Here is a 27,982-nt window from a genome sequence, read left to right as displayed (position 1 = left end):
GCGCACAGTCAGCTGTGATAGCGGTCAACAAACTTTTCCCATTGCTTACTGTGCATTTCCTTGCCAAGCTGCACACGTGTAATATTACAATGGATCCAGCTGCAGCTGAGCTCCATAGGCCATAATACGCACTGTGTGTGGTAATTTTTGTAAACAACAGAAAACTTGGCGGTTTCCGAAATAAAGGACCGATTGCCGGAAAACTTAGGTAAGTCCTTATGATTTCGTAGATTTTGTCGGAGATACACTAATTTATGTGTTGTTATGGTGAATATCCTGAATACCTGACATAACTTCAAAGTTTTGGGGGGAAGTTTTAACCCTTGAAATTTGTTTTAAAAAAGAAAATATGGTGATTCAATTGTTCCTTTGGAAATCGTGTCCTTGTTTATTGTTGAGGTCGAATTTCGGTATTTTCTTGACCCGATTGGCGATTGTGCCATGGTTGTGCAATATATATTAGACATGTAGTGTAATAAGGATTTTTATAATAAAAAGGGATTCATGGAGAAAGTGTTGCAGATGACTTCAGTTTACTTCTACTTCTTCTAGAACTAGGCCTATACAGCTTCGAATTTTTTACAAATTAAAATTATGATTTTAAATAAAAATCAGTCTTGCAACTGCATGTTGCACAGTACAGCCAGCAGGTTTATATTATAATTGTTGTATAGGTCTAAAAAAAACACCCAAATTAAATACCAGGGGTACCTGATGTGCAGTTCATTATGGAATTAATTACTTACGTCAACGTCTTCTACCATTCCAATTGAACCCACCAGAAACAATTCAAACGATTTCGTTGGTTATCCCGGCCAATTGCCGAAAAGGCCTAAAATCATCAATTAAAAAAAATCATAAAGGAACAAATTGAAAATTAAATCTCCCCACTTCTTAGTAAAAGTGTTTTCCCTTCGATACAACACAAATTCGTTGACGTCTTACGACATGAAAACAATTGCATATATAATACAGGGCCTATGGAAGAATTCAGTAGTCTAACAAAATACTTTCAATTGTTGAATGTGTACTAATTAAGTCTTGGAATATACTAAGTATTTCTAATAACTAAAACTGGGAATGTCTCCCAGTTCAAAAAAAAGTTTTGCTTTTTCAACACATAAAAAGATTATGTGTACTTAAGAAAAAAATAACAAGTGGTGGTCAGGACTCAGGATGCTGTATTCTTTCTATTGCATAACGTGGCGGCTACATTTCTTTCCCAGCTACGGAGAAAGAAAGTATTGATCTTTGTCTGCCTACAAAAGGTTCCTTTTGGTGATCGCTACATAGTTGTCCGCTTGCCCAAAGACAGTGAACTGTATGACACTGGGGGCCTATACTTATGGGAATTCAATAATGGTAACAAAAAGAGTAACTTGTCTATTGGTAGGCCCTATTTATGTCCTATTTAATAGGCCCACAGATAAGTTCATTGATCTTTTTTCTGAGCTGTAGCTATGTTGAACCAGATCTGTGGAGGCATGCTTTACAGTGTGACTTAATATCTTTGCAAAATTGCACAGGGGATGAAACGCGACACAAAATTGCTTGGGCAAAAAGTTGCACAGTAAGTTTTGAGCTGCCACTTCCATTCAGTTTTTAGTGAAAATCTTGTTCGGACCAACATGTTAAATGGTCCATAAGTATCCCTTTCACAGTTCAGAGCAAAAAACAACAACAACAAAGAACAACAACAAAAATCAACAAATTATTTATTGCGGGAATGCTAGGGCTTACAATGTAAGTACATTATTTTTCAATGTATAAAACCAGGTGATATGATCTGGTTATTACTAGGTATGGCTCAATCAGTTAACCACCTGCTATACAGGAACCAAGGAAACAGGAAGTCCTTGACCTTGGGTTACCGACTGGCGCAGGTACCAGTTACTGGTTGGCTGCGATGTTGCAACAAAAGTACTGATCTGCCATATGCATTTCGAAATCCTGTCCCCCAAAACTTGGAATTTCAAGTTTCGATAACGGATCTTGAAATTAAAATTCACGCATGAAACACAAGGCCTTAAGAAAAATAAAGGAATAAAAAACAAATCTCATCCGGATTATTTCATCTAAAGAAGTACGTGATATAAATATTCATATTTCATATAGCTGAATTACAGACTGCCAAGAAAATGGGCAAAACTAGTTCATTGTAGAGACTTTGAAGTTTGTTTTGTGGAAGTTACCTTTTTTTCAGCAGCAGCAAAGAAGGAGAACACTTTCAAATTCTAGGGCAGAATATAAAACTCTTCTGTTGACAAACTTTGTTTAACCTCTCCACTGCCAAGAAAAAAGTAGGCCTATATTGTCCTATCCAAGTCGATCGTTGTCTCTGATTATAGCCAAGAACTTTCCAGTAAAAAAAATTGTAGAATGTTCCTGTGGGAATAGGAATAAAGGACCTTTATATGAAACCTGAAAAAAAAATCTAAAAAATATCAGCTAGGCACGGTAAAGGCAAAGTTGTGGGTCCCGTTTGTCACAAATCAAATGGACATTTATCCAAGTGTATAAAGGCTGAAGTTCATAAATTGTATCCAAAGGTTACCAGGTTTGTGGCCCAGAAAACCCCACAGGAATTGCCCCTGGGTAGAGTTCAAGTGTAGAATCCTACAAAAAAAAAGTTTGCAGATATTGCAACATCTGCTCCAATGTTTGTTAATTGCCTGATGCATGTTGCACAGTGTATTGTAAAAAGTTGGTGTTCACCATACAAACTGGAGCTAGAAATAGTCAAATACTGATGTTTATGATGTCATGGCTGATTGATGTATTTTTATAGTTGAGTGACATACATTGTAAACAAAAGCTCAATGTTGCATCTAGATTGTCAACAGTTGTACAAAACAACAATTGTACAACGTGTTAAGATACATGTAGCCAAGATGTGGTAGTCTTGGTTTTTCAAACAACCATGGCTCACATAGAACAAGGGCTGATGAATTGTACAGAATTCATTTAGAGTGTTTGGACTTTTCTTTTTACAAAATCCTAAGCATTGTACCATATTTTTACATTAAAGAGGTTGTGGAATGCTCGAAGACATTTTCGTCATTTTTCGGGTATATGTAGCCTAAGGTGTGATGAAACAAAAACGACTATTGTTTCTGTCATGAAATGAGTACAAAAGGTACTTTTGAGAGCTGTTTTTCAGGTCCTGTTTCGACCCGAACGTGCAATTTGTGTAAAAGTCGTCGTTGGGGGCAGCAAACAAAACATAGTAAATTGTGACGTAATAAACAGGACTTGTTTATACTATGCTGCATAGGGAGTCCTGTTTGGGAGTTATGTTTTGTTTGCTGCCCCCAACGACGACTTTTGCACAAATTGCAAATAGTCAAAACAATGGACAAGCATAATAGATTGGTACCAATACTTTGTGGGTTTTTTTTTGTAATTGAATGACTCAGTTTTGTTTTGAAATTAAAAATTGTTGCTTCATTGAATTCAAGTGTAGTCTAATTTTTCCTTAAATTAATACTTGAAAGCAGATCGTTAGACTTGACATGTTCACCAGTGCCACCTTCAATGTTCCTGTTCAGAAGATATTGAGTAATAATCCAAGGGTTAAATTTTTCGGTCAATATTTGCCCAAGAATTGGTACAATTGTCAGCGATATCTTTCGGGTCCATTGTCCACTGATATCAAGTGGTCTTCAGCTAACAATGGGTTGGCAAACTTTGCGGCTAATGCGGCTATCCAGGTCTTGTTTGCCTTTCTGACCACAAACATGATTTTGATGATTACATCGTATTATTACATGACACCTGCACCAATGTTGCCAGAAACTTGATTAATTAATGATTTCTGGGAAAATGTATGTTTTGCTGAAAATTTCATTTCCAAGTTGTTGTTTTCTTGGAGTCTTCCTGAATCTTCCAAAATCCACCACTCTGCAGGAAACCAATGTAACTTTGTGCTTTTTCGTTGGGAATCCAAACCTCATAGCTGAGCTCTACCTTCCTCAGTCCTTCAAAATCCTGCAAAATCTTCTGGAGTTTTAAAGATGCGGAAGACTTTAATAGGGTTGATGTGGTTCAAAGTGCACTTACCGTCCAAGGTTGGTTGTTCGCAGGACCATTTTGAATAGATGCTAATTGTGAAGCTCAGTTGATGTCTGTGTTATAGTGTTACTGTTAGCTTAAAATATTGGCAAACTTCGTCTGGGATTACTAAAAGAGTAAATTCTTGTGCAAATCAGACAAATTTCCCTTACCTCATCTTTGGATTCTATCGTAAGTCAGGTCACAAGTCAAATCACAAATCAGTCACAAGTCAGTCACAAGTCTGCCACAACAAGTCAGGCACAGGTCAAGTCACAAGTCAATCACAAGCCGATCACAAGTCAATCACAAGTCAATCGCAAGTCAAATCACAAGTCAATCACAACTCAAGTCAATCACAAGTCACAAGTAAATCACATGTCAAGCACAGGTCAATCGCAAGTCAAATCACAAGTCAATCACAACTCAAGTCAATCACAAGTCACAAGTAAATCACATGTCAATCACAGGTCAATCGCAAGTCAAATCACAAGTCAATCACAACTCAAGTCAATCACAAGTCACAAGTAAATCACATGTCAATCACGGGTCAATCGCAAGTCAAATCACAAGTCAACCACAACTTGAGTAACCATTGTCAAAGCCATGTCAAGTCACCAGTCAGACACACGTCAAGTCATCAGTCAAAAGTTATAGGCCCTACATCACAAACTCAGGTGAAAAGTAAAATGGAGGGAATGCACAAGAATGCTGTTTTCGCAGTTCGTTGAAACAGTTTGTAACCTGACTTGAGACTGGTTGATATAGCCTATGATGTGATTTAGGATGACTGTGTCAATGCTTGGTGCTTAATTGCTCAGATTTTCTGTTCAATGGTCACAACCTCTTTAGCATTTGACCATTAACTGTTGACAGCATCTTGTTGGTAAGACGGCCAATGTATGTCGCAATCCTTGTGGACAGTGACTAGAGGTTTATCAGTTTTGCTTATCGCGAGTTTTGTGGTCACCGTTATTTCAATAGTCTGGGCTCACGATAGGGTCTACAACACTTGTTTGCACACTCGGGTCCAGTACCGGGATATGGTATGGAAGTCTGATGGCTCATTTTTATCCAGTTGTTCATTTGAAATGTTTTTATTTTGCAAAAAAAGCGCAGAGCTTTAATTTGTGATCTTGGAAATATGTACATACAGTGGTAAGTGATGTGATATTAAATGATTAATGTAGTGAAAAAGTAGTTTCCTTTTTGGAGGCAGTTTTATAGTGTTACTCTGCATTGTGAAATCTTTGATTTGGTACTTGTTGGCAGAGTGAATCTTTTTGATGATAAATACAGCAGAACTTGTTTGTTTGTTTGTTAGTTGGGGTGTTTGTTTGTTTATTTGTTGGTGTGTTTGTTTGTTTGTTTGTGATTATTCGCCAATTGGCTGGGAAAGCCAACGAAAGTCTTTCCACTTACTTCCAGTGGGGTCCCTTTTTGGAAGATATAGAAGAAATTTTCAGTTCTAGAGGTGGGAGGAAAACCCCAGAATGATATTCTAGGGAAAACCCATGGAATCAGGCACGTTACGAAAATGTAACGAAAATGTTACGAAAATGTAACGTGAGTAATCGCTTTTGTGCGTCTTGTTTATCATACATAATAAATTTTTCTGGATGTCATCTTTGGTGCTTAGGTAGGTCTAGGTCTACTCTATCTACCATGGGGATAACAGTTTTTAAACCTTTTCAGTAAGGTAATTACAGCTCAAGGAAACTCAACAGTACATCAAAAATGTAACGTGAGTAATCGTGGAATTGCCCTACAGAGTTCATGTTGCATACAGGTTTCTCCCCTGTTGTTGTTCTTTGGAGTTCCTGATAAGTTTGACTCACAAGTTGCATGAGTGCTGTACACTACAGTGCAGCTCAGTTCTGCAGAAAATGTTCCTTTAAGTGTTCAAAAAAGGATTTTTAAATAATTCAGTTTCAACAAAAAGTTATTCGGAATGGTTTGAAGTGGCCTGTATTACATGTATATGTCAATATGTTCACCATTATTTTGCTATTTACCCCATGTTGAACTATAGAATTGGTTTATGTTTCAGAATTGCAACACTTGATCCCTTGTCAAGAAAATAAACATGAGTAAACTTTACCCGGAATGTCATTCAGAGAGGGGCAAATGTCGTAAATCAGCACGTGTTCTTGAACAATTTTGACTGTAACAGAGAGCAATCGGCACGTACAGGCACAATGTTTGTTTAGATTGGCACAATGAGTGCGTTGTTGAAATGAAATATGCAGCTCGGTTGAACTCCATTGTGTTTCGATCCCATTGTCCAAATCTCCCAAAGGTCAGTCTGGGTTTTTTTATGCCAAGTTTTGGAATGCAGCTGATATGCACAATTTTAAGAAAGAAAAGTCACACTGAGCAGTTCGAAAGTATACTTCTATGATTTAATTTTACATCATATTTTAAAACAGGTTATTATAACACATTCATGAACACTCCCATTGTAGATGATATGAAACACCGTGTAGGATAGGTCTAACTTTTACGCGCACTTTCTGGAATGATATTAACCTAACCTAACCAGAGGGCCAGCCTAGTCCTATACTAAGTCCTCACTGACTGACTGTGTCTTATGGCTTTTGACTGGTGAGGAAGGCTGGGCAGTGCTATTGTATAGGAGTACCCCGTAAATTTGTCCCATTCTGAATCACTGGAATAGACTTTTGTGCTCTTGGACGAGCTTTACTAGAATTGCCAAAAAAATTTTTGTCTTTCTTGGTCTTGTTATTTAGTTTAAGCTCTGCAAATTATCAAGTTAATCCAGAAGACAATCAGATAACCCAGAATTCTGATAGCTTGCCCACATTTTCTTTGGACCGCTATATGTAAATGAGTTGATCCTATATCAGAAATGTATGATAGCATAGACCCAGTATCTTTGTTGAAAACATTTAAAGTCTTTTGTCTTCGTGGATTGTTTTGAAAATGTTTACATATATAGGCCTACCTCTGATTCGAATTGATAAATCAGATGTTCATCAAATAAGCAGAAGGCTGCAGAAACAATCCGTAAATAATTTTATAACAAAAACATTACTTTTGAAATTTACTATTTGAAAATTCAATAGGTCAAGTTTCACTCTTTCTTTTTGAAATGTGACGGAATATTAACATTGTTACCACAGTTACAGATTTTGGCTTATTCTCTCTCAACATTCCACCTTGAGTTGACCCTCAACAGGTTAATACAACACACAAAACAATAAATTATAAATTAATATTTGGTTGATTAAGTTTCAGCGGGTACTTTTCTGCACCTCATTTACCTTGAAACAGTTGGATGCAAATATAATAATATACTGGTACCCAAGTAATTGTTTTCATTAAAAACAGTTGCAGATGATTATGCTGGTATTCTGTTACATTGTATACATTTGTCTCAATTTACAAACAGCAGTTCGTGTTGCTCGTCCAAATACAGTGACAAGCACATCACAAAAAGCCGTCATATCCATTTTGGATATTGAGGCTTTTTTAATATGAAAAATTAAAATCTTTTTTTTCCCTGTTAGTAAGAATTGTTTGTGTCATAAATATATAGCATTGTTTTTATTTAACTTATATGTAGGGTGTTTTGGTAAACTTGGACAGAACTGGGCACAGGCCCTGATGGAGACAAATGAAGGGAAAAAACGAATGGGGTGAATTTTTTTTTTTTCGATTTTCAGATTTAGTAATATTTGTAATCTTTGATATGTCGACTACACATAGTTTACAGAAACAGTATAAATATCGTGGAATAAAAGTGTTTTTAAGGAAAACCAATTGCATCTTTCTTTTTGTGACTTCAAAACTCGAAACTTGAAAGACCATTTTGTCAGTATTGTTTTTTTTTTTTTAACATGTTGATAAATGTAAGTTTAATAAAGCAGCCATAACTTGTCAACGGAATGTCCGATTGTAGTGCAACAAACAGAATTGTAAAGAGAACTGTATTCTCTTTCCTAATACCTGCAAACCCTCGTTTCATCCTCTGCCCAGTTCTGTCTCATTCGGCTAGAACGCTTCATATTATTATGTTCATACAATTTCTCAGACTAAAATATGGCTTTTTTTACTGTATTTACAGCCAATTTTCTAGGCATCAAAATTAAAATCAAAATTCTGATTTCATCCCTCAAAACTAATTTAATACGACAGTATGAAAACACATCAGACTTATTTACGTCACTCACCTATTATGTGCGTGTACGTACTGCATGTAAATTAATGCATTAGTGGGAACAACCAATAGCAACCGCACATGTCTAGCCGAGGAGTAGCCTTTATTCAGGCTTTAATGAATAAAACGAAAAGTTTGTTGACCAGTTCCGCGTAGGTAGAGGCCATTCATATACGGTACACTACCGTAATGTTATAAGGGGGAGCTACAGCAAAAATGCCATTCAAATGCCAGATGCCAACACGCACTCAACCAGATTTGTTTTCTCTACAGAAAAATAAAGTGAAATTCAAGTTCTTTTTAAATTTCTTTCTTTTCAAGGCTTGAAGAATCAGTGTGAATGAGAATAGACAGTTTGCCGTGGATTGCAGGCTGTTTTGCTGACGTTAACGAACAAAATTTCGTCAATTTTCTTGGCAGCTTTTGCAATCGAAACAAAAGGATTGCATAGGTAAGTAAGTTGTTTCTTTTCATTTTCAGTTTAAAAATTCGGAAAGCACCGACAGAAAGCAGTTTGAAATGGTGTAACACTTTTCTTATTTCTTTGGTGTTATCGTTGGACATTTACTTTTGTGAGAATTATTTGATGTTGCAAAATCTGTGCAACAGAACGGAGTAAATGATGATGAATTTAAAGAAGTTATAATTGTTCTCCATCGTTTGGTACTACAAAGATAATAACCAGTTATCAAATACAGATTTGAAATTTGAACAAAAAGGCCTATAGTATCAGTCAAATTTCTTTGTTTCCTCCAACATGAAGCTATAATCTCAGATTTCCTTAATTGTGTCCATTTGTTTGTCTTTTAAACATGTTTTCTTTTTGTTTGAAATTGAAAAGGTATTTAAAGAAAGGCTGTGCTTTTAATTCATTGGATCAATTCATATTTATTTCATTGATGCCTGATGGAACACAGCCAACAATTCATATCCCTCAACATATGTGATATTTACTACTACTGTGTGCCAAAGTTTGTTGACCTGGAGAGTGTACAGAGGAAGTGATTATGCAATTCATATATTCATGCTAAGACATAACAGACAAAGGGATTGGTTGTAGGAATTTGCTGTTGAATATTCATATTGGCATATGTTGGAAACTGTCTACTGATTGGTTTAAGGGATTACGTGTAATAAATATCTCCTGACTTTGTTTAAGGCCTGCATGCATGGTGTACACATTGAAATGGAGAAAGTTTGTTGGCCCCTGTCTTTTGAATTATTCATGAGTTAATCACATACTGAAGTAATACTTGTTCCATTATTAAATTGTCTTCTTTGTGTGATGCTGGAAATATTTTGCAAGCCTCCCAATATTTTTCCAGCTACACAAAGAAGACAATAATGCTTTTTGTGATTAAAATTTCAATTTCAAATGCTTTTTTCTTTAGTTTTGACTTTTTAAAGATTTTTTTCTGTGAATTGATATTTGATTAATTTGACTGTGTTACAAGTAATATCACTAAAAATACACTAAAGACATTATTGCATTACAATTTATTTTTGTTGCCTAAATAAATTCTAAAAAAAAAAAAAAATTGACCATATCTTGTGAAAATCTATATTTGATAAAAGCTGTTGGCCAATTCAGTTTTCAAACCTGCATTCAATTCAAAATACACCATTGTTTTGTGAGCAAGATTTTTTTTTTGAATTTTCCTTCCAACCTGGCGCTCAAAGTGAAACATACCGAATTACAATAACATCAGGGTTTTTCTCCCCAAGCCTTTGTCTTTCCTTCCTCATTAACACTCATATTACATGTGAAAGTTTGTTGAACTCCCAATGTACTGTAGGTAGGTATTCATGTACAGAATACAGTGTACATGTGCATGTACCTGTACTGTACATGTACATGTACATGTACATGTACATTGTACATGTACATGCACTGTACATATGAACATGTCACATGCAGATACTGCATGCATTGCATGCATTGTGGTTTCTTGTAGTGAAAGTTTGTTGAACTGTTGGTGAGAGTGGGCCAACATGAATATGCAAGACCTTGATGCACTGTGATTGGTTGATGAGGCTACTGCAGCAAGGCATGGGGAAAAGTTTGTCAACCCCTGCTAGGGCAGTGTGACTAGGCTGTGTCTGGGAAAGTTTGTTGACCAGGGTGAAAGTGATGCATATTCATGGCTGTTGTGGTTTGTGCATGTGCAGGATACAGTATGATGAAAGTTTGTTGGCCTTGATCACTCATGGAGGAAGGAACACATGGATCACTGGAGCTGCAGTGAAAATGATGAAATATTAAAAATTTCTGGTAATATCATGATTAATATTTATTTAAAAAAAGGAAATGTACACATACATGTATTTAAGGCAAGCTAAAAAACAACAACATGATTCTCGTCCCCGCCTGCTTCCTTTTTGGAGGTCACCTTGATTTTTTATTATTTTTGTTTGTGAAAAATGCATTAAAAAAACATGAAAAAGTCCACAAATTCATCGGAAAATAAATACTTGCAAAATATGTGACCAATACAACTCTAAATGACACTGTAAATATGTTCAGTTCTCTTGTCCAACTTGTCTTTCATTTTAGAAGTGTCTTTGAACAGTGGAAACACCAACAAGTGCAGGAAATTTTAAAATGGCGACCATCTTGAAATTTTTTTAAAAAGCCCCTCTTCCTCCTTCGAGAAACATGGTTTTTTTTTTATTCAGCCTAATGTTTGCAGAAGGTTAATTAGTCTGGTTCTTCAGACCAAAATATGCTGGCTGTAAATTCTGACAAATCGTAGCCTCAGGTAGCGCCACGTCAGCTAAAAATAAATATGACCAAAAATGGGAGGATCCTGTCCATTTGTGAAGTTTATATTTTGTTGACACATATGTTCGCAATAGCTCTGGTATTTCTGGGCATAAAATAGTTTTTAATTTAGCATTGAAAATACGTCTTGTCAGTTTTGTAAATTTTGAGATCAAAATTCATACTGCTTGCAATTATCAGAAATGTTAACGTCCAATGTACATCATTTTACAGTAGATGTGAATTTCTCAAGTGACCGTCATGTACTATGTGACGGCTACTGTACTTGACCTAAGACAGAATCTTTTTAATAAAATGTGTTAATCATTCATGACTCGTTCACACTATCCCCACTCCAGTCAGACCATTTTTAACAAGATTTATCGAAATAAACCAGGAATTTAAGGCAACATGAAACCAGGATATACCTTATTTCAGAAGAACATCCTTTAAAACAAATTTCAGAAAATTTGCAGCCCTTGATTGGATGAGAGCACATTTCTCATGAATAATTCATTGTAAGAGAGATTCCCAAAATCCTGGACTTTTGTATCCTGAAAATTGGCAGCTCTTGATTGGATGAGAGACATTTCCATCATATGAATAATTCACTGTAGGTGGGATTCCCGAATCCCATATTTTTGTATCCTGGAAATGTGCAGCTCTTGATTGGATGAGAGCACATTTCCATCTCATGAATAATTCATTTGGGAGGGATTCCCAGAATCTGAGATTTTTGTATCCTGGAAAGTGAGAAAGTTTGTTAACCCGTGAACATCAAGCCAATGAGTCACAAGTCACCAGACTATCTTATTTTTTGGTGATTTAGGTCTTTTTACAAATCTTGCACAAGGGAAATTCATTTGAAAGTCTGCTTTTTTTCCTCAATATCCTTCTACATGTATTTTTATATGTTTCACTCATTTAATATAGGGAGTTACGGTAGGTTTCAGATTATACAATGAAAAGAATTTGTATGAAAAGATTTACTTAATAAAACAAATTATGTTCTTTGGACTTATTTTTTTTTGATGAGGTCCCATACATGTAGGCCTTTTCACATTAGACAAATCTGGGGGCTGACCCGGGGCTGAAAAGAGGCATTTCACACTTCAGCCCCGCGCCAACCCCACGTCAACCCTGAGATTGATTTCGCTACGGCTTGAACTCTAGCTTGCTCCAGACCAGGGTTGAAATTTTCAACCTGGGACCGGGTTGAAGCCCTCGCCAGGTTTCAAAACGGTAATAACTGAGCAAAATTTGCTCGGTTTGCACTTTGCACCAAACAAGTGTGAAACGACAGGGGGGTGAATGCACGGTTGAAAAATAGAAAACTCAACCCGGGCGGCACTGGGTTCACCCAGGATTGAGTTCAACCCGGGTTAAGAGGCTCTAGGGTGAAAAGGCTTTAAGCGAGATTCATGCCTGGTTCTACTTTCCGCTCCATGAATTAAGTGGAAATCCCCAGTTTAGTTTCTTGTACCAGCCTGCCATTGATTCTTAATGGAGTTTTTCCTGGAGAATCCCAACCCTTGGAAAATACTGGGATGTATTCTGCAAAAACCGGCGGGCCAGGGAATTTTTTTTTTCACAGAAATTCTCAGTTTTGTAAATATACTTAAAAAAGGCTTAGAAGTGTTGTGCATGTTATTTTTGATTCCCTCCCCCCCCCCCCCTTTCATCCTGGAAAATAGTGGGTGTTTCCCGCAAATTTTCTAGCTATACATTATTACACTTCACTTTTCTGGCAAAACACTTCTTTTTTTAATAAGACAGATCGAATGAAAAGATGGCCCATGTTATGTGTAGCAGTAGAATAATTATTTTCCAAGTTTTGAATTGTTTGGGGTCAGACATTAATTCAGTTCTCGCAGATTTCAGCTGGTTCCTCCCCCCCCCCCCCCCCCATTAGAATTGATAATGCAGGATAAGAGACTGACAGAGCAGATCTGTACTTTGTGCACAGATGCGACCGGAATTCACAGCATTTTTTTCAGAGGGTTACAGAGGCCAAAATAGCAACAAACACATTTTTTGTTAAGATAAGGCAAAGTTAAAATTTCATCTGGAGAGCAAACAAATTCTTGAAGAGAATTGGTACACTCTTAATAATGTACAACTGCAAAGTTGCTTTCTAGAACAACAAGGATTATATTTTTTTATGAAATATCGATGTATATATCCACAGTAATGAAAATAAGGCAAAAAAATAGCTCTACTTCCGACAGCATGGCATTTTAAATTAGGGTAGGTACCAGTAGGTAGGGATTTATTTTTTTTGGGGGGGGGAATTATTTTGTGTGTACAATCATATGGAAGTGTCTGCTTGTAGTCAAGGGCAATAGGTATTACATGTAATTGGTGGTTTCAGGTTTTTTCCTACATTTGCCCCGAAAAAAATAGGGTAGGGGCTGTCAAAATAGGGTAGGAAGGGTAACCGGAAGCAGAACAATCACTTTTTTAACCTAAAGATGAAATCCTGTTTCTGTGGTGGTTATCTGGCTCCAGGCTCCATGCTCCTGAAAGTGAAAAGACTCTTTCTCAGAGGAAAAAAACTGATTTCAGTGGAGGATCATTATTGATTTTTAACTTGGAGTCTGTAAGCTCTTGAAATTGAAGATAAAAACATTATGGCCCAAAGACCAGATTAAACGTTTGTATTAGTTCCAAAAGTGATTTCAATGTTCCGCATTCTGCAGACGATTTGTTACATTATGATCCTTTTTCCTTCGTACATATTTTGTTCCTCAACCCAAACATTTTGTGTGTCAACTTGAAAAGGGTTGATAATTAAAGTTGCTGACGATGAACCAGATTTGCGTGGCCTCCACTTCCTGGAGGCCAAAGGCAGTCATTCGCGACAAAAGTTAGTGTGTCATCCGCTTATTACCAGCAGGATAAAGTTTGTTGGCCTCGGTTGAAAGTGAAATAAAAAAAAGCTAAGGCAAAGTGCGCCCAAACCACTACCAGTCCAGCATTCAGAGCTCAGACACAGTGGACAAAGGAACTTATGGAAATCTCATGCCTGAAGGCTCTTGGACTAGTCTGCTGTGCATTTCATTCAAGTTAAAAATTCACGTACTTCATTTGGAAAAACGTGAGTGGCACAACAAGTAGTCTACCCCCTAGTGCTAGGAGTCACGTACGTGTAGGCCCTATTGAAATATAAATTTAAGGTGAGTTTTAGAAACGTTCTCTTAAGTGTTTTCCATTTTTCTGTGTTTAAAATGCAGCTTAAAAAGAATCTACATTTTAATTTAAAGAATGGTGGCTGTTGAACAATTTGGCTTATAAATCCACGCAGTAATATTTTGGTTGAAATTACCTGGTGTGTACACGTACAACATATAGGTATGGTTTGTTTCTTCTTTAAAACTTAGAGTATATTAAACTCATCAGCCAAAAGAAGTCAAATGTAAGATACTAGCCTTCTTAAACACAATAATTAACTTGAAAGATGTGAACCAAGTTTGTAAAAAGGTTTGTGTTTTCGAGAGTTTTAAGTAAAAGATGATTTATTATTTTGTTAAAAACAATTTCTAACAATTGTCAATTTTTACAGTTAAATTGTGTTGTTAATTTTTAGAGACTTAGCGCTGAATCACTGTTTTCTATTTAGTAAAATGAAGATGAACAATTTCTTAAAATGAACCAACAATTGTTAAAAGCGATTCCTGAAAAAAACTGTGCACTGGGGCTTACAAGCCTGAAAAGTTTAAAAACAGGTATGCAACTTTTTCTCCGATCAGCTGATTTCCTTGTTTTCAACTTCAAACTTGTGCTATTAAAAATGACAAACCACTGTATAAAGTCTGGTAAAGCTTGGAATTTCCCTTTTGGTTTTTTTTACGTTACTTCCCAGTTGCATGCTTGTTCAAAGAAAGTTGAGCTTTAAAAAGGGGGAGGAAAACCCATAAGTATTGTGGAGAATCCCCGCACAGAATCAGGTAGGGCTGGAAAACCCAATGTGTGTGATAAACTGTATACTGGGTGGATTCGAACCCGGGCCACATAATCACTCACTCTGAATACACATTTCAATATAACGTGTGCTACTTGTTGTTTGACATTTCTGATGCTCGCTTAAGATTGTTGTGCACTTTCTGTGTGTGTCAGATTCTAAGATTTGGACATAATCTTTTCCATGGCATGTACTGGTAGATGAAATCTGCAGAGTGGGCTATAAACTTTTATCTCTTATTTTATAGCGTTGCACTTCACGTCCCAAAGCTAGTATTTACTAACATTGCATGTGACTCGTGTCAACAATATTGTTTTAAACTTGTACACGTATGTACGTACGTACGCATGTAAAGTTCGCTTAACTCTATGCGACCTGCAGACGTTTTTGCCAAGTAAACCATAAAAAGTGAAGCATGTGTAAACGTATTACTTGTTTACATTCGTGTTCAAACGTATAACTTGGAAGTTCATAGTTGATAAATCTCAGCATTTCTGAATATAATTAACATTGTACAGTGCATATATACGTGGTTTTTTTATACAAATTGTGTATATAGTGGAATATACATTTCAGGAGAAGCACATTTTTGTTTTTGACAATTTGGTTGATTTTGTGTCAAGTTGGCCAGTTGGGAGGGGGGGGCAAACCCTAGCCCTGCTGAATCCAACAGGATCCAACTATATCATAAACTTGTTGGAGCCTGTTGGATTGAGCTGGAAACAAATGTGCTCATATTCAGAGTCGGATTCTGTTGGGTACTGATAAATAACGCCAAGTAAAGTTGGACTCTGTTGGATCCAGCAGACTACAAATTAGGCACAGTTGGATTCTGTTGGATTGAGCAGGAAGTATCTGTTGGACTCTGTTGGATTTAGCAGGATTTAGTCCTGAGCAACCCTTAAGGGGTTAGGGTTTTAAACCCCAAAGTGGAACTATTTGCATATATGCGCAATATTGGGAGGTGTGGGGGGGGGGGGGTGTTTCAGTCTTATCCCCCCCCCCCCCCCCAGCCAAAACATTAAAGAATTAAGTTTAAGAATGAATGCTAGTTTACATGTTTGAGTCATGAGAATGCCTGGTAGAATTCATGATGGCGGGAATATCAAAGTCTGTATAATTATAGTCATTATACCGGGGAGGTATCCAGCGATTACGTTTTCCCGCTCATAACAGGATATGACAGTGGTTGTGCTAAAAACACTGGTGCGTAAAAGCGTTTCGGGCCGGCTTCATTAACATAACAAAGGCCTTGGCTTGGAAAAGTTTGTTGACTCTTTATCCAAACGCCCATGATTTGAACTTTCAGGGATTTTCCAGTTCATTTCGTATGTAAACCTGTGGAATTCTCCAATTACATACTTTCTATATCTGGCGTCAAGTTATTTTCCATTGGATTCAGACGTGGGTACGCATTGGTACACATTGTGGTTGCCATTCAAATACACTGACTGTGTTATTGTTAGCAAAATCCTGTTGTCCAACACCCTTTTGAAGCAAGTGGGTGGTTTTGGGTATTTAGGCAGTTACAAAATTGCCACATTAAATTTGAGCTCACCAAAAATAGCCCAATTTTTGCAGCCACATGTATCTCCCCACGCATCGGTTGCTGGATGGAATGACTTCCAAATGTTGTGACTGCTGTAACTTTACATTTATTTTAAGAATGAAACAGTTTCATTAAGGTTTACCAATAAAGAAAACAACTTATCAATTTTGTAATCAGCTACAATTGATAACTGCTTTGTAAAATAGAAGTGTCTCATTTGCACCCATTGGATGTGCCTCCATCTTAATTCAAAACATTTTCAATAAGAACCTTCCTATAAATTTATAAATTCTCTTTACTGTTACAAAATTGTATTTACTGTTCCTTTCAGTATTGTATACATTTTTATTTCTGTTTCATTTTCATATACTGTAAAAAGAACAATTGAAACTGACTACAAAACAAAAACCCAGAAACAAAAGTAGGAAAGAGTAACATTCATTTACAATGTTACTTATTATGCCAGTTGAACGATGTTGAAAGATCAACTATAAATACATGTATGGGCAACTTTCGAAAGTAAATTACAAAGTTGTTACACCTGTGCGGATTCTATCGTGGGAATTTAACGTAAAAAGTCTCACAGAGTACAGTTCATTAAAACGAAAGTTGAGCAAGAAGGCAGATTAGTTGCACAAAGTTCAGTGTCGGTTGTTTCACAAGGTCCTAAAGTTTCAACAACAAAGACAGGATGTACGTGTAGATACCAAATGACGCCTGCACAGTCATATGTTTATTTTCATGAACTGTACCATCATTTGAACATTATTTTAACGTTTGAGAAAGATTCATCAACAAGTCCGTTCACCCATACTGAAATTTGTATCACTGTGGAGACATTTCTTTGTTCTCGTGTAGTAAAGTTTTCGAGTTTGAAAGTGAAGTTTCAAAATGCATTTATTTTAACCAGAATTAATTTCCTTGGCTGAAATTCGGACTTATATCCCTTTTCTAAAATCTTCCATTTGCGACGGATCAACCTACCTTGGAAATTCCTAGTTTTTGAGTAAAATCCATATATCTACCGGTATTTCGTCAAAACCTTGTAGAGATGAATTAAATTGCCCTGTGGAGACGTATACAATCTTTTGTTCCCTATTGTGTGCACGTCTCCAGAGGGCACGGTGTATCAGATCACTAGCCCTTCTTATTTTTATCCTTTCTTATTTTATCCTATCTGTTGTATATTACATATTGTTTTCTTTGATATAAAATGACTTCACTTTGGAAACATGTATTATTCATACTTTCTCTTTGAAAAAAAAAGGTTTCTACTCGTCCCATTTTTGTTCGGGGAGGGGGGAGTGGGGATGGGAATGGAAGTTTAGGAGTGTATGAAACTTGAAAGTTAAGTTACTGAGAAATCCAAACCATTTAAAAGCCACTCTCCAGTCCCAGAAATATGACCAAAGTATCAGATTACAGTTTCAGACTAGCCACCTGTTTGTGTTGTGACTGGCTTTAGTCCGGCTGGAACAGCTAAATCATTCAGCAGATCCTTCAGTCCAAGTTAAACCTACCAAGGCTCCTTTGACTCATTAAGGTCATCCAGGGACCCGAGGCTGTTCATAGTCTCAGTCAAGTCCAACTGTTGCACACAAGTTTTGTAAAAGTTTCTCTACCCTTCTGTGTTTTTAGTTTTAACCTGAAAAACAGATTTTGTTTTTAAATTGCTATTTTCTTAGTGATTCACTTTTGAATGAGACATGGAACAAATTAATTTGTCCATGTAATAGTTATTGAATACTTACTATACAATTTTTTCATTATTAGCAGCAAAGACAATCTACTGTGTAATATGGGTGCAAACAAAAAAATCTTAGATAAAAGCAAACTTTCACAATGGTGGAAAACGTCCAAAATAGCCTACAGAAAATAAGTGCTTCCGTTAAAATAAAGCATACAATTTGAAAAGTTGTTAGGAGAAAAACACTACATGTAAGTACAAAACAGGATGGGTAGAACAACTATAAAGTACTACATGTATTAGAGGCAATCTTCAGTACTGGTGTGCATGTTGAAGATTTAGAATTATGTAACATTGATTTGACATTCACCCAACTTTGAAATTAGTTAACATTGGAACTCCATTCACGTATACATGTACATGTGGACAAGGGTGGAAAAACACTTTGAGATGATGTATGGCCAAAACAACTCTCTTTGTTTTTGTTTTTTCAGAGGAACAGAGTTTGGAGATATTTCTTTCAAGTTTAGGATTTGTTTGGGAAATTCACTTTTAAAACTGTAACTTTTGTTTGTGAAAGTGTTAGACAAAAATTTGAAGAAAAAAAAATTGCAAAAAAAAAAATTGAAAATGTAGAATTTAGTGTTTACGAAGCACTAAAAAATCTAATAGTAACACCAGGGTTAAGGATGAATTTATCGTGTCAGACTTTTAAGTGCAAGTCAAGGTGGATTACGAAGACGACAGCTTGGGAAAGGGATTATGAACTTTAAAATGGATGCAAGTCTGGAGTCATTGTACTTCATGATCGCTACTTAAATCCTTTAAACCCTTTATCCCACTCGCCTCCACTCCTTGCCAGTCCTCGGTCACCACCACGCACATCAAAGTTCTTTTGTGCACCAAAACATTTTGGATGCAGAGTCGATTTTATTTACAGCGTGAGGTTTGCAAGTGTGAGGCATTAGGCCAAAAAAAAAAGTTGTTCTGCTTCCAATTACATGGCATTCAAAAATAGGGTAGGTAGGTAGGGAATTTTTTTGTTTTTTGCAAAAAGTGATTGTGTACAATCAAATGGAGGCGTCAGCTGCGTGTAGTCAAGGGTAATGGATAGAAATTGATGGTTTTGGGTGGGGTTTTTTTTTCATCATTTTTCCCATAAAAAACTTAGGGTAGGGATGTCAGAATAGGGTAGGCGGGGAAACCGGAAGCAGAACTACTTTTTTGTTTGGCCTTACTCAAGGGCTATCATTTCATCATCGTTTCTTAATACCGAAACAGATTAACTTCAAAGGTTAATACTGTTTATGTACCTTTTCCCAAGATATTGAAACAGATTGAGAAACTGAAATTCTGTTACGCTGTGCTAATAATATCTTATTTGAAATATTGATATCCCTCTACAGAGTCACCATAGCGGCATCAACTCTGGGAGAAAGCTGAAATGTGATCACGGTCGTCAGACAAGTTGGAGGCTTACGTATTACCACATCAGAATCCTCCAGTTTGAGTCATTTTTGCTGCTGCAGTGACATAACAAAACGACCTACAGAAACTTGCCCTGATGACAAAAGAGGCTACTTCGAAAATTTGTTGCGCTGCATTTTATTCCAATTGTGAGACCACACATCCAACTCAGGATTTCCTAAAACACAAAACCCTTTGCCCTGATTTCTCCATCAGCAGCTTGTAAACCGGAAAGGAAATATATTTTTGTTTCAACATCTCATCCTTAGCACTTGCTGCCGTATACATTTTCTGAAACTTGGAATCCCACACAACTTTCACAATGGCCAATTATGACTGCATGGATCGCAGCTTCAGCAGAGGTTTCTACAAATACGGGAAGCTGATTGCGCGACATCCACTAGTGTTCCTGATCAGTCCAATCCTGATCATGATTCTTCTCAGCGTCGGATTGAGCCAGTTCAGTCTTAACGGCAACGTGGAGCTCTTCTTGCCTGAAGACTGTGAAGCCCGGCTGGACGGCGCTTTCACTACGGACCATTTCCTAATCGGCACTGAAGGCGGCGATTTCCTGCCCAACCGGGAATTGGAACTCTTCAACCGGAGAGGACGGCTCATCCTCACCGCGTTGGACGGCAAGTCAGCCTTGCGTCAGGACTTTCTGGTCGACTTGCTTAGACTGGACCAGGAAATCCGCTCCTTCGAGGTCACCCTCAACTACACGGTCTTCACCCACGAGGACGTCTGCCAACGATTCATGGGGCAATGCGTGGACAACGAGATCCTCAAGTTTTACCGGGGTCGCCTGCATGAGTTTGAAAACCTCACCCTGACTTACCCTTTGTCCGAAATCCCCACTGATTTTGGGTTGACGATACCTGCATTTATCGGTCCCAATCTTGGCGGGGTGAAGTTAAACAATGCCAGCGTCGTCCAAGGCGTTCAAGCCATCCGTTTGTTTTACTCCCTGGGTACCGGCCCGGATGAGGACGATTTTGCAGACGCCTGGGAGCGCGAGTTCCTGCAAGTCGTGGATGACTTCCAGAACGAGACGTCCACGATGCGCATCATGAGGAGCACGTCGATGACCCTGTCGGCCGAGGTGAACGAGGCAGCCTTCACAGTCCTGCCCCGGTTTGTGGCCACCTTCTGCATCCTAGTCCTGTTTGCTGTCTGCTCCTGCATCATGAGGGATTGGGTTCTCAGCAAGCCCTGGCTTGGATTCATCGGTGTCATCTCAGCCGCCTTCAGCATCCTCTCGGCTCTGGGAATGCTGAGCCTTGTCGGACTAGAATACAACAACATCGTGTCTCTTATGCCATTCCTAATCTTAGGTGAGTCCTTTCCCATATTTTATCACTCTGTCCAGAGCTTTTAGGCCAAAAAAAAAAGTCTCCGGTTTCTGGTATGTGCGCGCGTCGCCGTAGCCATGCGCGTCGGCAAAATGAAAAAGTTTTTTTTTCAATACAAGATGATGTTTCAAAACCGCCAAACTCACTGGTTTGACTGGAATTCTGCTGCTGCACAATTTTAACGTGTTTTTAGAAGGGGTTATGATCGAGAATAAGTTTTATGTGGCCTCTCTGGACTCCCATGTATTTGCACTAAGTTTAGTCGGGCACCATTTGCAGTCATCAGCCGACATTTGAAGCCAAAAAAAAATAAAAACAGGTAAAAAAAAAAAAAAAGCCGCGTCGCCGCACCACTTTTGGGGCACCTCCATACCAGAAACCGGAGACTTTTTTTTTTGGCCTTATCACATTCTAGTGATTAAAAACGTTTACTAGAAAGTATGAGGTCATGTATTCAAGTCCATCCTAATTATCGTACCTGTTGCTTTTTTTTTACTACATCAGTGCCTGTTGCAGTTCAGAACATGAATTTCGCATAGCTAGTAAAGGACCACATTTTATGGAGCGAGTAAGCAGAAAAATGCTTCACAACCAGTAGAGTACCATTCACACCAATACGATTAAAGAGTGAAGACATTTTGTGTTGCAATTTGTTATTGCTAATTCAAACTTTGCAATGCTAAACTATTTGCAATGCTTTTGCAATGCTCCTGCAGTTGATGGGAAGCTTGTAGAAAATGCCAAATGTGATGGGATTCCACAAAATGGGTGGTTTGGATTTTTTTTTCACTCATTGATTATTCATCTGAAGAATGGAGGACTTTAGTCTGCTTTGCACAAAGGCCTATGCGTGCAGGTGTTAAAGGGAATATACAACATTTGCAAACATCGAAAAATAAAACTACCAAGTTTTTGCGAAATACCTTAATAGGATGTTGGTAAATGACAGTCTAAAGCATCCTGTAAAATTATGGCACCTGGTATACTGTCATTTTCAAGAAAAGTGGTATTTTTGTATCAATTTCCAACGCTGATCGGCCGATCAGCGTTGGAAACAACTGGCTTTTTTTCAAATACTGGCCCCAATTGACCATTGCACTTGTTTGCAATCGATTACAAACCTATGAACGGGTACGAGCCAGCTAGACTGGTTCCCTGACCTTACAATTCCCCAATGTATGTAAACTGCTCTGTTTCTTCTTATATGGAGTCAGGGAACCAGACTACAGGAAAATGATCGTTTTTCTTGCTTTTTATAGCATTTTCGAACCCAAAACCTCCAAAAAGTCAGTGTAACTATATTTGCTATATATTTCCAACCCCCCAATTCCATCCATTTCTGAAAATTACAGCAAAAGCAAATGATGTATATTCCCTTTAAACCTTGGGTTCATTGACTGAAAGGAAGTTTTTATCTTGACACTGTAGGCGTGGGTGTGGATAACATGTTCGTCATGGTAGCGGCATGGCGACAGCTCAGCCTGTATCTCTCCGTTGAAGAGCGCATGGGACGCACCTTCTCGGAAGCTGCTGTATCCATCACCATCACCAACGTAACCACGGTGCTGGCCTTCATCATCGGAGCCAGTTCCTCCCTGCCTGGCGTCCGGACATTCTGCATCTACGCGGGCGTGGCCATGTTCTTTGTCTACTTCTACCAGATGACGTTCTTCGGGGCAGCGATGGCTCTGATCGGCCAGAGGGAGGCCCAGAATCTGCACTGCTACACATGCAAGAAGGTAGGACGAGGATGAAAATAAACCATTACACTGTTTCGTCATCAGCACCACGAACTGACACTCACGCGCAAGTGGGTGTCAGTTCATGAAAACCGTGTAATCGATTTCGTTTCACCAACTGACACCCGGTAGTGCGCGCCCACATTAGACACTGACGCAAAATAGGAAGATTTTCTTTATTTTTCACGAACTGACACCCACGCATGATCAGCAAAACAGAACGGAGAAATACGGTTTGAAAGGTTTTACACGAATTGAATCCATCCGTATACGTACATGTGTGCATACACAGCAATTTAATTAAAAATTGGTAAAATTATGATCAGTTTCAGTACGTGAAACCAAAAATGTACGGGGTGCGCTCTAAAAGTGCCGCACTGTGGAGGATGTCAGTTCGTGAAACCCAAAATATCCCGGTTCTGTAAAATATGTGCGCGTGCATGCGCACTCGCGCAAAACTGGATGTCAGTTCTTGGTGCCGATGACGATTAGTCAAAAAAAGTTGTACTGTGCATTCCAAAAAAGCTATTGGAGCATGTTTTGTCCCTAACTTCATCCCACCCCCCTCCTGCTTCAACTACGTGTCTGTGTGCAGCTCCTGTCCTGCAATGTTGGAAAATTGTCTAGAATGTCTATTACTGTGCCTTGGTTTGTTTTAAGATTTTACTTCATGTGTTAATGTTGATTTTGTCCGTTTGTGTCACAGGTACTTCCCAGGGAAGAGTCACCCAACAAGTTTTACCTTCTGTTCTGCTCTGGAGGTATCTCAAGGACCAAACACAAAGGCCATACCATTGATCTGGAACACCGCATCATGAAGTTCTTCCACCTCTACTACGCGCCATTCATCACCAGGTCCTGGGTGAAAGGGGTGGTGCTCGTTTGTTACGTCTTGTACCTAGGGGGCGCTATTTACGGCTGCACCCAGATTAAGGAGGGGCTGACTCTGAAGAACCTAGCCCTGGACGACTCGCCAACGTTTCACTACTATGACTTGGAGGACACAAAATTCCGCGAGGTTGGGCCAGCCGTGAGCGTGATCTTAAAGGATGAACTGGCATATTGGGATCCTGCTGTCCGGGGGCAGATTGAGAATTTGACGCAGAAATTCGAGAAAAGCTACTACGCGTTTGGAAAGGAGATTACGCAGTCCTGGGTGCGAGATTTCAGCCGTTACTGGGGGGCAATCGAGTTGGTCTGGCCGGACAAAGCCAAGCCGGGAAAGGAGGCATTCATGGAAGTCTTGACACAGGACTTCCTGATGGATCCACGCTACCAGATGTATCAATTGGACATTGACTTCATTCAGGACAACGAAACGGGGGAAAGAACCATCAGAACGTCGCGTTTTCTTGTACAGACAAGGAACCTGTTAACGTATGTGGACGAGTCCAAAATGATGTTGGGAATGAGGAAGATTGCGGAAGAATCGGCCCTGGATGTGATCGTCTATCATCCAGCTTTTGTTCTGTATGAGAGCCAAGTCGGCATCATCCCTAACCTTCTACAGACATTGGGGATTGCGCTCGCCTGTATGTTCTTGGTCGCGGTCATCATGATCCCGCATCCCGTCTGCGCAGTCTGGGTTACCCTTTGCGTAATCTCCATCGACGCTGCTGTGATGGGTTACATGGCACTCTGGGACGTCAACGTCGATCCCATTTCCATGGTAAACATCATCCTTTGCATAGGTTTCAGTGTGGACTTCTCGGCGCACGTCACCTACGCTTTTGTCGTGGCGCCCAAGGAGGACCCCAACAGTCGAGCAGGGTATGCTCTCCATGCCTTGGGCATGGCCATCCTCCAAGGCGCTCTCTCATCCATCATAGCAATCTCTGCCCTCTCCACTGCGCCCGTCTACATCTTCAGAATTTTCTTCAAGACGTTGTTCCTCGTTATGGTCTTTGGGGCTCTGCACGGGCTGGTCTTCCTCCCTGTGATCTTGACATTCATGGGAAGATGCATGCCCCACCGTGCCCCCAAGGAGGAGAAAGACAAAGATGCAGTTGCCAAGCAACAAACTTCCAAGTTATTGCACAACATCCCGCTGAAGCCTAGACCTGGTGAGCAAGACAAAATGGTCATTGATTTGCATATCACAACAGTATAGCAGAACTTCCCATTTCCCCAATATAATTTCCATACAGGTATATTGTAAATGTGCAGTATTTTTGTGTGAATGTAAGCATCATCATATTTTTGTTTTTTTAAATTAAGCATGATGTAAGCTTTACATGCATGAGATATTTTCAGATCCGTGCTTGCTATTTTTACCATATATTCATTTCATCTTGTTTTAAAGTGTGAGATGATACTTGAATCTGTTGACTAGTTCAGGTTGTACAATGTCAGTATTTTTTTATATCACAACACACAAATGGCATAATTGACCTATCGCGGCAGAATCGCGTCAACGCAGCTTGTGAAATATTGTCTAATTACATGATATATACAAATGGACGCGGAACGCGCAAAATCTGAGACAAACAAAAGTTTTGAATGGTGTACAGTTAGTGTTAGTGTCTAAGGGGCGTGGCTAACTTGCAAACGGCGATAGGTCAATTCACAATCCCTCTGGAAATAAGAATTTTGGAAAGCAGTATTATGCAGTCAACTCTCGTTAATACAGACACTTTCTGCTACAAATTCTGGTTTTAACAAACATAAAGCCTTGGTCCCAACTGTGCATCTATGTGTACAGTGAATATATCGGACCAGTACTCCACTTAATACAACATTTGGCTAGGCCTGGCTGAGTTTGTATCAACGAGAGTCGACTGTACAGGTAGTGTACATATTTCAGATATGATTGTTGTCCTTAATGTTCACAGTTTTAATGTGCTTTTAATGAAAACAACTCTCTGTTGAATATGCTACATGTGTTTTGAGTTCGGATGTTTCATTTGATGAGATCGTTGGTCGCACCACGAAGTGACGTATCGTGTGCACAAAGTCCGTAGATGATACGTCACTTCGTGGTGCACCCGACGAAATGAACATTGTATTTGTACTTGCCATGTTCATGTACAGCTACAGTAGGGGGCTGTGATTTCTGTTAGTTCTTACAGTTTGCCCTTTTGGGGTTCAAATTTACATTTTGCTTTAAGTTTGATTTTCTTTTTAACAAGTTTTCTGTGAGCTTGCAACCCTTTTCGTTTTTTTGTGCATGATACAAGAGTGTTGGTGATGGTTTCTTAGTTGGTGAAGTAATTACGTTTTTAAACTCCTTTTACTTGTTCAAAGCAAAGCATTCACCCCATGTACACACATTTCAAGTCATTGCATGAAAACAAAAAAAATCTTTCTTATCCAGTTCCAAACCCAAAACTCCAGTCAATAATAAATCATTGTATTTTTCTTTCTTTCTGTCTTTTATTTCTTTCCTGCAACCGAAAAGCTGCTCAACCAGTGATCGCTTAGAAAATGCCGGAATCGAAAAAGGGAAAATTTGTCTGTTCTAAGAAGAACATTGTTTGAAAGATTTGTTTTACAAACACATGTACATGTCTAATAGAGAGACACAAGGGTATAGTGTATACATGTACATGTATAAGACAGTATTTAAATCAGGTTATAAGAACACACAGGCATTCCTATTTATATCCAGTCATTATAGGCAATAGAGTCACCCGTGTAGAGTTTCATTACAGGTCGAAAGTTACTGGCATACCACAGCATTGGAGCCTTTCCAGTTTCGCACAAAATTTAGACTCTGATGATTAAAAAAAAAAATAGAAATTACTGTCGAAACCAAACAGGGATTTGTTAATTAATAGAAACTGATTTGTCATTAGTCCTCATATTTAGGAAAAAAAATCATAACGCTTTCGTGTAGCAACGAAAAATATTGGTAATTTTGGTGTAGTATACCTGTCACAGCATTTTTGGTATGACTATTTCAGCAACCATCTTAAGGTAAAATCAACCCTTGCATTACATGCACACACATTTCATCATAACATTTTGGTTTGACACCTTGAAAAAAAAAGTACATCGGACGGACACAAAGTCCGTCCAGTTCATGGGGAGTGCCCGATCTCGTACCGCAGTGTCTAGCTCGTCAAAGTCTGTCACGATTAGCCTACATTTGTACACCAAAATCTGTTGACAAGGGCAAAAGAACAAAAGAAAACTAGATACAAAGTCCATACAGTCAGCTGTTTTTTGGGCTGATAGGAAGGTATTGCTTGCGGTTAAGAAACTTTATTTAGAATATAGATAATATAGAGATGATTTCTCAGATAGTATTGTGAGTTGCTGAAAACAATTGTTGACTTAAGTTGTGGTAAAATGGCCAAAAACCGCAAACCTCATGCACTATAAGAAAAAAGGAGGGAAAGAATTAGACACAAATATGCAGCTTTAACATAGATAGAATGCCAGCTTCAAAAGAGTTTAATTCAAAATGTTTTTAAAAAAACCTATATGAATATTTAGAATTTCTATTTTTGAGGATTTTGAATTTGTGAGTTTTGACATGTTTACAGAAGCAAATATATGTGTTTTAAGATATCTACATCAGCTTGTTACTGGTTGAGAACAAGGGCGGATCCAGAACCACATTTTGGGGAGGGGGGGGGGCAAAAGGGTTCGATTATTTCTTTTCAAAAAGGGGAAGGGGTTAAGTATGTGTCATCGTACGCTATTTCCACATTGTGATATTAAAACGTAAAAGGTATTTGCAGCTGATGGCTTGCGAGGGAGATACGGTATTCAACATTTTAGTTTATTTCCTGAAAATTTAAGACAAAAAGATGTCTTCATTCCTCCGATTAAAAACAAATTGGCCATGGCCCTCGTTGCCCCCTCCCTCTTCCCCCGGGATCCACCAACTCAACCTGCAATTTGCTTCTTGGTGTAAAACAAAAATCTTATATATTTATCTCTTCTATTTTGTTACAGATCAAGAATATCCACATTTCACTGGCAATATAACCCATTTATAACAACACAAAAACTAGATGATCTGAAATCAGACATACTAAAATGTACAGGAAAGAAATGAAGTTTAAAACCTGGAACATTTTTCATGTAGACATAATATACTAATTTTTTTTTTCCAGACAAATGTAGCATCGTTATTCAGGGAAATTTTCAAATTTGCCTGATGTTAATTCTTAATTATTAAAAAAAAAGGAAAACACCTCTTTTCAAGGTAACCAGGGTATAAACTGTCAGTCTCCAAACACTACATGCATAATTATTTGAGTTTTATTTGACCAATGTATTAGGTTTG

The 27,982-nt window shown here is 38.3% G+C and overlaps 1 protein-coding gene across 4 annotated transcripts; it reads left to right on the top strand.

Annotated features, from left to right (window-relative positions):
• The first annotated feature begins 22 nt into the window (after window positions 1–22).
• On the top strand, window positions 23–27,525 carry LOC119728782 (patched domain-containing protein 3-like). 4 transcript variants are annotated; one of them, XM_038201175.1, is made up of 6 exons: window positions 23–208; window positions 8,552–8,681; window positions 19,595–20,989; window positions 22,436–22,746; window positions 23,453–24,809; window positions 26,144–27,525. In XM_038201175.1, exons 3-6 carry the CDS (start codon window positions 19,978–19,980, stop codon window positions 26,164–26,166), a joined length of 2,703 nt encoding a protein of 900 aa, XP_038057103.1. In that variant the 5' UTR covers window positions 23–208; window positions 8,552–8,681; window positions 19,595–19,977; the 3' UTR covers window positions 26,167–27,525. The 4 variants fall into 4 exon arrangements, with proteins under 4 accessions (XP_038057103.1, XP_038057100.1, XP_038057101.1 ...); XM_038201172.1 differs by having other exon boundaries at window positions 24–208; window positions 23,453–27,525; XM_038201173.1 differs by lacking the exon at window positions 23–208 and adding an exon at window positions 5,074–5,208 and having other exon boundaries at window positions 23,453–27,525.
• Window positions 27,526–27,982: the final 457 nt, after the last annotated feature.

Source organism: Patiria miniata, unplaced genomic scaffold, assembly GCF_015706575.1.
Source record: "Patiria miniata isolate m_02_andy unplaced genomic scaffold, ASM1570657v1 HiC_scaffold_20, whole genome shotgun sequence".
Taxonomy (NCBI): Eukaryota; Metazoa; Echinodermata; class Asteroidea; order Valvatida; family Asterinidae; genus Patiria; species Patiria miniata.
Note: the sequence above shows the minus strand (reverse complement) of the source record. Positions and strands in the feature narration are given on the sequence as shown.

Coding starts and splice junctions, on each gene's coding strand:
- LOC119728782 (XM_038201172.1), top strand. CDS start 19,978: ATGGCCAATTATGACTGCATGGATCGCAGCTTCAGCAGAGGTTTCTAC. Junction 20,990..22,435: donor TATGCCATTCCTAATCTTAG/GTGAGTCCTTTC, acceptor TTGACACTGTAG/GCGTGGGTGTGGATAACATG. Junction 22,747..23,452: donor ACTGCTACACATGCAAGAAG/GTAGGACGAGGA, acceptor TTTGTGTCACAG/GTACTTCCCAGGGAAGAGTC.